Source organism: Elgaria multicarinata, chromosome 3 (assembly GCF_023053635.1).
Source record: "Elgaria multicarinata webbii isolate HBS135686 ecotype San Diego chromosome 3, rElgMul1.1.pri, whole genome shotgun sequence".
NCBI classification, from domain to species: Eukaryota; Metazoa; Chordata; class Lepidosauria; order Squamata; family Anguidae; genus Elgaria; species Elgaria multicarinata.
Window position 1 is genome coordinate 48,984,770 of NC_086173.1, and position 12,013 is coordinate 48,996,782.

A 12,013-nucleotide genomic window follows, 5' to 3' on the forward strand; every position below is an offset into this window, starting at 1 on the left:
GCAGTATCTATGCTTGTTCATCGGGTGACCTTTGGTCTAGATTAAATAGCAGCTGCCTTCTTGTGCAGAGATTTGCTCTGATTTAGCTTAAGGTAAAACGGTGCTAATGCAACATCTCTTTTGAAGATGAGAAGCACAACCGAAGTGCTAATTATTATTAACTTCAGTCCATGAGGCACAGCTGGGATTTCCTGCCCTCTGGGATGGGAGATCAGCCAGTTGGTGGATGACTTCTTCTTTTAAATTCTAGGAACACTAAAAAGCCATATGTGATCTGGTCGAGCAGTGTTCTAAACTGATGAGCTCCTAGTTACATTTTCTCATTGTGTAAATTGGGGTGCTTCTATATTGTTTAACCTATCTGGCTTCGGCGCGGGTCCTGGTAGCCAAAGCCATTTGTCTGGCGGTTGTCCCTTCTGCATCGTTCTTTGGCCGTCCCGTTTGGAGAGTTTCCTTGGGAGTTCTGCAAGTCTTCACAGAACACAAGGGGATAAGTGTGGTAAACCCACTGGAATTTCCCCCCGGGTCCCTAGTGTCCATTTCTGCTAATTGGGTCTGAAGAAGGTCTGGAAGCTATTGTGAGCCACTGCTCCTCCTCCTCCTTTAGTATGCTCTAGTCCTTACACAAGATGTTTACAGGCCCTGTCAGATCCCTACATGAGGGAATCTAATCTGCCTGCTGTTCCCCTTCTGAAGAACAGCACATCAAAGAAATGGCAGCCTGTTTGATGTGTCTGCTTGCCTCAGAGAATGCACGTAATGGATTAGCAGCAGCTGGAGGAGGGGCCTGCTGGCTTCCAACCATTGCATATAATCTCATCTCTTGGGGATCTTTGTGTGTGTCGTCTTTTGCAGAGGCTTGCTCAGGGAGACGTGCCCTTGGATAATAATCCCTGGGGTATCCAAATTTAGAGTGAGCCCTTTCTTCTCTTTTGTAACCTGCTTGTCAGATCCCAGCATCCCTGTCAGATCCCAGCGTTCCTATAGTCTTGCATCTTAAACATGTTGTCCTGATTTTGGCAAAGAACTGTCTGTCAACCTTTAAGAGTTTGGGGAAGTGCCCAGGGTATCTTGGGCATTCTCCAAATATTACAGAAGCCCTGCACTGAATACATTCTAAAGATAAGAGCAAAATCATGGGAAAGTGGGGTAGCAGTAAGGAAAGGACTTTAGCCTAGGCCTGCTTCCTTTATGGGTCGAAGAGAAAATAGAGGTATGCTGGAAACCTGTTTGCTAGAACTGCTCTTTTGAGAGCAAGATGTTACGTAGAAGGCTAGTTTGCAGTGCCATATACATCTCTGCAGTGACACTAAGGGTTCTACTATATGCTAGGAACGCATTATCTAAAGCATCCTGAAAACGTAGAAGTCTACTCATTTTTCTGCCTTGCACTTTGTCTTCAGAATGACATTGATTATTGCATGTCATGTTCAGAGATAAGGTTTTAGAAATCCCATGGGTTCCTTTCTGTGCTCATGGGCATGTCACTGGCAGAATGCTGTTTCATGTTTGTGCTTGATTTTTAGCTCTAATAGCTTGTATTATAAGATTATCCTAAAACAGTTCCACTTTCCCAAAACATTTAGTCATTCTACTCTCCTGCAGGAGCATAGCTTTAACTTTTGTGAAGTGCCCAGAAAGCTTCGGCAATCAATCAATCAATAAATAAATAGCTTTGCTTACATGCTAACATAAACATGTTATACGTTGAAATATCAGCTAAGTACCACTCATCCCTTAATATTAGTGTGTCATTTGTTCTGTTTAATCAAATGGTTGCTAGTCAGTTAGAAAAATGTTTTTTTCCCCCACTTGGGAGAACTTGTCTATTAGACATTCCATCCTCCCCAAATTATAGGTAGGAGAATTCTTTGCAGGGGAGGGGGCATAGATTTTGCTATAACCAGTGGTTTTGATAGAGCTGGACTTCTGCAGTACATTCCTCCATCACTGTTGGACAACAAAGAATGGCCAAAGGGTCACCCATGTCGTCTTCAAATTTTCTTGGGGACCTCAACAAAACCCAAAAGATATTTTTGAAATTAGTGGAGGATGAGTTAAATGTGTATAGGGGAAAGGAGGTAGAAGATGGTAAAGTGTGCAGACAAATAACGACATACATGTTAGGGTGATAGTTTTAAGAGAGAACTCTACTAAGAATGGGAACTCCTTTAAGTAAAATCATTTTCATGGAATAGTAATTAGAGTCTACAAAATAGTACCTTCATCTATCCACATCATTTCTATGTCTTGTTGGCAGTTGCTGCTTTCTAGAAGAATGAACCATGGGTTATTATCTAGGGCGTTTAACACATGACTATGTTAAATGCCATGGTAGGTGTGGAACTAAGAAGATGTGCTGTTCTACTAATTACTCACTTTTTGGCCAAAACATCTTAAGATCCAGTCCCGCTAGGCTTAAACCTTGGCTGTTGGTCCTTTCCTTTCAGTCTTGAGTACTAACCATTAATTTTGTGGTGCTGGTGATTTAACACAGAAAGCCTTTGGCTCCTTTACTGATGCACTCTATTTTCCTGTCTTGACCAAGTATTTTTATTTTGTCACTAAAATCTCATCAGGCACAGCTGATTCTGTTTGGGAAAGAGCAACATTCCATCTTCCCTGGACCAAACAGAAATTCATGTTAGATTTAGAATTAAATCTTTCACTGGGTCTTGGATACGTTTTTGAACCTCTTCTGTAGAATATTGTTTGTGGCTTTAGCCTTCTTCCCAATGAATGGGGAAACAGAAACGTTCACAAATGTTTGGAGCACCTATTTAGATTGACTCCTTCTTCCTACAGTAGGCTATAACTTGGAATGCTGACACTGATATTCAGAAGGAGGTAGGGTTGCAAATTGACCAAAAATCCTTCTCCCCCCAACTTGGCCTGTTTTTAACATCCACTTAGTATGCAGAAATCAGCCCGAGAATATTTTCATGTCATGGAGATACACATTGTCAGATGCTAATATCTTCAAATCAAACTTTTGTAAACCGCCCAGAGAGCTTCGGCTATGGGGCAGTATATAAATTTAATAAATAAATAAATAAATGAATAAATGAATGAATAAATAAATAAAGCTGCTGCTAAAGGTACAGGAGCAAAGGATGGTGGAAAAGCTGACATCCTTAAAAGGAACTAAATTATGGTTATAGGCTATAACTTTTTAAAGCGACTATCTTCCCCCCACCTTTTTTTTTTTACCAGAGTGGATTGGAGCATGGGAGACCTGGGTTCAAGACACTTTGTGGCATGTCTCACTTTCTATAAATTGGGAATCATGGTAATCTACCTCACAAGTTTTCTAGGAGGGCAAAGATGGTGAAACACCTTGCCCATTATTTTAAAAGCTCTATATAAAGCCTAGCACCTTCAGAGGTTGGTGTTCCAGTGCAACAGGCAATACAAAATACAACATAACAATAAAATCCAAAAGCATACACTAAAAACACAGTATGACACAATAGTAGGGGGGAAATCATAGTACCAGCTACACTTCCCATCTAACTACTTGGCCAGTTACTGTAGAGATGATAAATCCACCTAATGCCCTAAAATGGATTCATATACCAGCCTCTCTAATATTCTCCAGCCCTACAGCAGCTTCCCCTATTCTGCTCCCTTGATGTCTCCTTCGTCTCATCCTCCTTGTCTCCCTGTCTTTCTACATTTCTTTCTTCCTCTCATCTTCCATCCTGAAAAAAGAATTATGGTTCATGCTGAAAATTGGGGTATAATTTAAATGAATAACTTATTCTGGACTCTATATGCAACATTACTTTTTACATTGCTTTGTATGTAACTGTATAGCAAAGCATCTAAGGAGTACATAAGTATGTACTAGAGTGCCACTGTTGCATACATGGGTTTGGTCTGTAACATGCTTTCCTAAAATGTTGGCTGCCTCTGTGTTATGTTAATAAAACAGTGAGTTTGTAGCATATTCCTGGTTTTACCTTTATGTAAGAAGAAGGTGATGACCCCTTCCAAATGTTTTGGACTGCAAGTCCCATAATTCCTGACCATTGACCATGCTGTCAGGGGCTGATGGCCCAGCATCTGCAGATCAGCAGGTTGCCCACCGCTGCTGGCGGAGGCAGAGTAGTCTGTCTAGTCTTTGGCAAGATGAAGCTGCTACATTGGATGGCCTGAGCTTGTTTGGTCCAGCTTGAACAGCATCCTGTTTTGGATAAGTGAAGTTTCGTGGTCATTGGGACGTGGCCTGATGGATGCGTCTTTGCAGGCTGAGCCAAGTTGCATCAGGCTGGTGTATTCTAATCATTGTTGTGCTCTAAAATGGCTTCCTTGATGCAGTTGATTTGCCCTGAAGCAAAAGGTTGAGAGCAAAAATAGTGCCTTGTGCCTTCAGCGTTCAATCAAATACCTACTCTTGTGGGGTATTTGGCTTGGGCTACACTTGAGAAATTGCACAGAAATATTGGCTTCTTGTCAGGCAGGTTGCTTTTTCAATGGGCTTGATTCCAGCACAGGATTCACTTTAATGGGGCCAGATTTACTTTCCCTCCTTCCCTTGCAGGGAATACGTGGAGCAGCAAGGTGAAGTCTCCCCCGTCTGTATTTACATGCGAGATGAGGTAAGTCAACAAACCTTCTTCTCAGCCACCCCCCTTCATCTGCCACTGAAAATAACAAGATCTACCCTGCACTGCTTTCCAGACTGGAAAATGTGTTCCTTCTCTGGGCTCACTGAAGAAGGGAAATGGAAGAGCTTTGGTCTCTTCAAAGCTTGATGTGTTTGTGTGGGGGAGGGGGGGGAAACCCTCCACTGGAACATAATCACTGGTCGCTCAGCTCAAGCCTCTGAGCCCATAAAACATTCTCAATGACCTGTTTGTGTGTGTGTTTTTCAAGTTCTTTTAAAGCTCAAGAGTCACAACAGTGGTTTTATTTTAATAAATATTTGCTTTTTCCATGTTTTGATCTCTGCAGCATTTTTGTTTTTGCTTAAAACTTCTTTATATGTCAGCATTTTAGAGCCCCTGCCCTCACCCACCCCCAAAATAAATGCCAGCCTTCCCCTGCATTTCCTGCTGGGCTATGCACAGATCACCCCTTATGCAGAGAATACAGGATGGACAGCATCCATTCTGCTATCTTGCAATTGGAGCACTGGGTTGGGTTTGGGGTTTTTTTGTGGTGGGTTTGCGGGCAAAAGGGTGGCTGTCTTGTTCTAATCTTACTTCTGAGGTGGAAGTTATTATTCCTCTATAATAAGGGCGGACAACACATGGCTCAAGGGTCACATGTGCTCCCCTGCAAAAAAAAATCAGAGGGGAACCTTTTTCCCAAAAAAAAGCGATCAAGAGTGCCTGCAGAGTGCTGAAAGGTCAAATTTAGCTTGAAAACAAGCTAATTTTGACTGTTTAGGTGCTCCATTAGCCACTATGAATGGTATTTTTAAAATTCTTTTTATTGTATTTTTTAAAAATTATTTATGGCACCCCCGGGGTGTGTGCGTCCCACAGGATGGTGATCTGGTGGTGGAAAAGGGCCCCCCAGACATCCTGCATTTGCTCACGCCTGCCTTATAACTCAACACAGACATGTTTAAATTACTACTTGAACGTATGAACAATATGAACACGTGAAATCGGAGCTATGTTTACAGTAGCTACCTGAGAAGCCTTTAATTCAGGGTGGGTGTCGTGTGACCCCTGCTGCATGCAGCCCTGCTGCCCCCTGCTACCCCCCCCCCTTAAATTGTAGGGGGGGAGAGAGAGAAGGTAACTGTAGCAACCATCTTGACTTTTTAAAAAACTTTTTTGGTGCTCCATAGCTGCTCCAGACGCCATTTTTAAAGCATAATTTGTATTATTTATTTTCTCAGCAGGGGAGGGGCAGTGCAGCCCACGGTGGATGAGGGGGGGATGGGGTGAAAATGACCTCTGTGGTTCCTGAAATTGCCCACCTCTGCTTTAACTGGAAATGACAAGAATTGAACCTGGGAACTTTTTTAACGCATTCCAAACATGTGCTCTATACCTAAGCTATGAACCTTGCCTACATTTAAAAGAATATAGATCTGCTTACATGTATGGTTCAGTCTTTGAGAGGAAGTCCCTTACTCCTTTGGTGTTGCTTCAGAACTGATCAACGAAGTATCTGTCTCCATCTCTATTGCAGGTCACTGGGAAAACTGCTTTGCAGAAGACAACCCTGAAGTCACTTGGCCTGACAGGTGGTAGCGCCATCATCAGGTTGGGAGGAACAAACTGTTTTCCCTATTAGTGGACTTGGCTTCCCTCTGTTTTTCACAAACCCAATACATTTCACATTTTGAAGGGTGGGGGAGAAGTATTTAAGGAAGTGTCCAGAGACAGGTATTTTTGGGGGCTTGATAATTATTGTATTTACCTGTTTATTGAAACTGGCTGCTTAGATATGCTTGCTGTAGCTGCAATGCTGCTGGAAGGAATTTATGCATAATGACTTATCTACTTGAAACTCTGACCAGTACCTTTAACTACACATCTTAGCTTCTAGAAGAGCAGATACCCATTCTTTGCAGCATTTCTCGATGGCTAGGAGAGGTTATTTTTGGTGGGTCCTTAGTATATTAGGGAATACCTTTTCCTACACATTGCTTCCTATACACTGAAGTCAGCAGAAAAGGCCTTGCTTAACATAAGGTTATGTTAGTAAGGATATAGGGCAGGGCTTCCTCTGTAGCAGCACCCACAGTTTGAAATGTTCTTCCTGATGAGTTCCTCTGGGCTCCCTTACTTCTTAACTTCTGCAAGCCGGATGCCTAATATACATTTTAACTTGAATCTAATGTTGGTGGATTTGACTGCTGCTAGTTTTTAGCTCTTAAGCCTATATGTTTTAACTATCAAACTTGACTTCATTAATAATTTTGGGTGAGGGCAGTGTTTAGTCAGGTTTTTTTATGCATTTCTGGGAGTTTTTGGTCAGAGAATCTGGCACATAGGTGTCTGAAATAAATTATTAAATATGCCAATGTGTTCCCAAGGCCCCTATTGAGATATTCTAGCATATTGCCATCAGCAGTTACCTTAAGCCTTAGCTAAGACCTAAGGTTTATCCTGGGGTCTTCCCTGCCTGCTCCCAGGATATCCTGTGTGTCATTTACATGAACAGGGATGACCCCGGGACAATCCCGGGATAAACCTTAGGTCTAGCTAAGGCCTTATTTACACGCCCTTTACTCTGGGATATCTCCCTGTAAGCCATTCATTGTGTGCGGTTGCTCCTTTCCTGTGATTCCTTTGAGTGCTACTTCACTCATTACAGGATAAGGCAGATTCCTGCTTCCCCACAGTGTGTTGACCACACTTTTTATGTAGTGTATGAGACAGATTTTTTCTTGTGTATGTGTGTACATATTTGTGTCTCCTGACCTACTTTCTGTCAACTGTCATAACAACACTTATGTTTTGTTAGTAATCATTTCATGTATTGAGTTTGCATTTCCATTAACAGTCTATGGTTAATATGGAAATAGAACGGAACTGATTTGTTTCCCCTCTTCAAACATGACTCTAATATGCTTGAAGAATGTGGGGTGGGGGCTGCCTCTTCTCCTGACTCATGTGCAGTGACCTGACCTTGGATTGCTACCTGTTAACCCACATCTATTCGCCCAATTCTCATCGCTCTAGAATCAGAGCCCTTAGGTCAAAATGCCTGCTCTATTTCATGTAAGGGTGGCATTTATTTTTAGGCATTGCTTCTGTGGAGCATGACGTGCCCAGATTCTCAGAAGCTGTTATTTGTTCCTCTGTTGAGGAAATGACTTGGGGGGGTTGTTTAACCTGGGCTGCTTATGAGTAAGAAAAACGTCAACATTTTTTCTGTCAATAATAGCTTCAGTTCTTCCATTTTCATGCCTTTTTCTAGGGTGGTCACAAAGAAGGCCACCTCCTCTGGACATGCAGAAGCTGGGGGCAGTGAATCTCTTTCTAAAGAGCTAAAAGAAAGGCCGTCCTCTAGGGAAGAGCCGTTGGGTACGTCTGAACCACACGCACTTGCCTTCCCAACAAGCTCAACCTGCAGCAATGAGTCTGCGTTTGCCAACACTTATACTGATAAGCAGGACCGGAGTGAAGCATCTCAGAACAGCTCAGCGGAGCCCTGTCCTCCCTTGGAGCCTACGCCTCCTTCGTTTGTTCCTTTTGTCGGTGGGGGCCAGCGTCTGGGCAGCACTGGCTCTCCTGTAGCAATGATATCTCCAGTATCGGATGTGCCAATGTCAAACCTACCAACATCTCTATCCAGCCCTGGAGGGCCTTCCAAGCCAAAGAAGTCAAAGAACAGCCAAGAAAAACTAAAGGAACAAAAAGAGGTAGTGGTTTGGCTTGCTTACAATGTTCTGGGTTAGAGTGATTTTCTCAGGACCTGTCCTCCTTCAGTACTGGTCTTTGAAGAGATGGAAAAGACTTCTGAGTATTTACAGTGTCATAATCCTATAGCAAACCACTGGCCTGCACCCTCTGACTTTGACAAATCTAAGGTAGTTTGGACAGAGTTTGATCTTTGGTCTGCCTGACTTGATGTATTGGTCAGAGTGGAACAAGATGATGGTAAAGTCAGAGTTTGTAAACCCGATTTAGTGCATTTTGACATTGTAAATTTGGAGTTGGTGAGGTGTGGTGACAGTCAACATACAGATTTTGAGGGTTTGCTGTACAGATTGCAGGATTAAGGATACAGCTGAAGTGTACATTCAAGGCCAGGGCAGAGCATGAAGATGTTCGTAGCATGCTTCTGCTGAAACAGGAACAGTGTTTGATTTATCAAAGCTTCCTCCAGTTTTGCCTCCTATTCTCAGAATTGCTGAGAAGTTCCTTAAGTCACAAGAGCTCTTTTATGGTAAAACTTTCCCAGCATGCAACTGTATCAGGAGGAACAGAAGAAGGTGGCATTGAGGCCTTATTGAGACTATCCTCTAGAAATGACTTGCAGAGGTCACTGTAATCCCCTGGGATAACGTTTGTCCTCAGTTTAGTTGTACTTGCTATGTGTACCTTTGGGAAATCTTCCTGCTGTGAAATTCCTGAGGTTTTACTCCCCCTTGTTGACCCTTATGACTGAGCTAGCTAAGAAAGATGTGGAAACAAAATGATCTAGAAATAGTAACAGTAGGAGAAACACCTGTGAAATTTAGGGGAATATAAGAATTCGTCCTTCCCTCTTCCTGAGTCCCCAAAGTCTAGGCGCAACTCTTTGGTGTGCTCAGGAATGTCATTAGGCTTGGTCCTAAATAATGTCTGATACAGACAGCAAACATTTTTTTGCCAAGTGATGCAGTACTGGGTGGTCCTTCGTGATCCCTGGAGTGAACCGCCTAGAGAGCTTCGGCTATTGGGAGGCATAGAAATGAAATGAAATGAAATAAAATAAATAAATAAATAAATAAAACCTCTCCATCCCACTCCCAACACCCAGTTTCTTGAGCATGTCACCTGGCTGGATATCCTATAATTCAGTGTGGATGCTGCCCTATCAGGTTGGCATTTGGCGTTGGAAAAAGACCTTCATTTCATCCTTGAGGATATGGCCGAAGTGTTGGCTGACCATGGGCTCTGATACTGCACTGAGGCCAGCACTAACTCTTCTTGCACTGTTTTGCCTGTAGCTATGGAAACCTGCTCTAAAACCTTGACAGGGGTCCTTCCACTGCCAAAATCGTGGGCCACTTAAGACATGCCCCTGGAGCGTGTCTTCTCAAGGCTGGTGGACCGCTCTCTTGGGAGCAGCTGCAGGTTCTGCTGGAGGTTTCCCTCCCTCCATGTTAAACAGCGTGTGACTTTGACTGCTGCTTCCAGGCCCTTTGATCTCGGGTGCCTTTGCCGCTGATTGATTACGTTGCGCTGCTCCCTCCTCAATTCCTTCCATTCCCTCGCCTTGCTCTCATCAGCAGCCCCAGAATGGGGCTGGCCACATGGCATCTGCTTTTTGTCCCTTTTCAGTCCAGAGGGGGAAGCAGAAAAAACCCAAAACAAAACAAATTATTTTTAAACATCAAAGGTCCATTTTAGCAAAAGAATCTTCCCATTAATGTTGTGCCTGTGTGTGGTTTTTTGGATTTGATGGAAGAGGCTGGATAAAATCTGTGCCGGCGTCCCTCCACTTCTGGGCTGGGGATGGTTTACAGACAAGCCATGCTTTGACTTTGATGTCAAAACATTAATTATTAGAAGGTAGCTTTACTCCAAATACTCCTCGAGATCAGAGAATTCTGCAGTGGGGGAGAGGAGCTGGTTCTGCCCAGCACCTTGTTTTTAAAGTCACAGCATGCCTTGCCATCTTTTTGACTGTGGACCACAGTAATACTTAAGGGTGTAATCAGTAGCTTTGAGTGGCATGGCCATGGCACTGCGATCAGACTGTAAAATAATCCTGTTGATGAAGGATCTCTCAGAGGTTCAGTTTGGGAATCCAAATCGAAGAGCATGAAAGAGGCTAGTATTTTCATATTTATTCTTCCCTTATGAGCCTTTTGCAATGGTTCCCAGAATGGAAAAATGATCCCATTCAAAATGGCCACCGCTCAAGCATTCAGACACACAACCTGCCTGTATGTATGCATCGTAGTTGGTTCTTGTCATCCTCTGAAAGCTGATCAGATCATGGAGCACGATGATGATGATAATGATAATGATGATGAAGTTGGCAGTTGAGAAGCTGTCCATGAACTCCTCGTTGGTAGCTCCACACCCAAAGCTGAGAGCTGACCTGATAAGTGACATCATATTGGGGGGCCTACTGGAAAGGCTTGGTATGCCAGAGGTCCTTTTCCCTTTGTCTCCATTTTTGGCAGCCATCCCTAGCCACACTGGAAGTTGCCAGTGTCCTGGGTTTGTTTAATAGTCTGTAGCAAAGAATGTGTTGCATTGTTTCTGTCCTCAAGTCAATTACTTGTTTCTAGACATAGCCCTTCTGGGATTTGCTTTGACTATTGAGCACTCAGTGCTGTTGAGAGAAGAGCCGAATGTGAAAGTATTTCATACCAAGCCAGTTGCACGAGAGGATGTAAAGGACCTGAAGGCCCCAGAATGTGAACCTCTTGAGGAATCTAGAATTTTGTTCCATATTACTATTGGTTCGTTCCACATTGGGGTGATGGAGAACTTGCTTTGTAGCTCTTGTATCTGAAGTGGAGATATAGAGCACAAAATAGCTCAACTTCACTAACTGGACAATTAAAGGAATAGAATATGAACTGTGGCCAAAGGAAAGTGACACTGGCCTGCAAAGTTTTCACTTTACCACTCTCATTAGGTCCTTCTTAATGAACTTTCGACTTGTCATTAATCTACGTATACATTTCTCTGTGTTTTGAGTTCTGCACGCTTCTCCTTTTGGGATCGTGCTGTAAACACAATGATTCTAGATAATGGGTGGGAAACTAGAAGTCTAGGGGCCATTTTTGGTTCCCTGGCCCCCCAGCGTGGGCTGCAGTCCATAAAAGCTGAAATTGTTGGTTTCCCACTCCTGCCGTAAAAGTCAACATGCACACATCAGCTTTGACTGGAGCCCACTATATGGAGATTCTAGAAGGGAGTGCCATAACGGGGGTGGACAACCTATGGCCCTTCATCACTCATCGTTGGCTATATTGGCTAAGGCTGATGGGAATTGTTGGCTAAAACATCTGGAAGGCCACAAGTTGCTCACCTCTGTTTGACAGTAAGGTTGTCCCTGGTGGCCGGTTTGTAGAATGGCTGGTGCCATTCCCATGAAATCTAATGTGTGGGACAGTGGCAAAGCACCCAGGTTTTATGCGGTGGGCAACCATCTTGTTGGTAATCCAGGGGGAGGAGTCCCAGACTGTCAGTACAAGACAACTGACAGTCTGTGCTGCTGCCAGCCTCTAAAACAGCCAGAGTCAGGCGACAGTAGTCTTTGTGAGAGGATAGATTGGCAGCTCGTGGGTACTCCTTGTGCTTTCTGACCAGGGAAAGCTACAATCAGGCTCCTTCACCCTCTAGTTAGACCCAACTCTCTTCAACTTTCTAAAAGT

The 12,013-nt window shown here is 43.4% G+C and overlaps 1 protein-coding gene across 1 annotated transcript in view; it reads left to right on the plus strand.

The window, feature by feature from the left end:
- The window catches only part of ASPSCR1 (ASPSCR1 tether for SLC2A4, UBX domain containing), a 63,700-nt gene that overhangs the window by 17,691 nt on the left and 33,996 nt on the right, over positions 1 to 12,013 (plus strand). Inside the window, exons 5-7 of the mRNA XM_063120184.1 lie at positions 4,544 to 4,601; positions 6,151 to 6,224; positions 7,888 to 8,332. Coding sequence (XP_062976254.1) covers positions 4,544 to 4,601; positions 6,151 to 6,224; positions 7,888 to 8,332 — 577 coding nt within the window. The remainder of the gene's footprint in view (positions 1 to 4,543; positions 4,602 to 6,150; positions 6,225 to 7,887; positions 8,333 to 12,013) is intronic.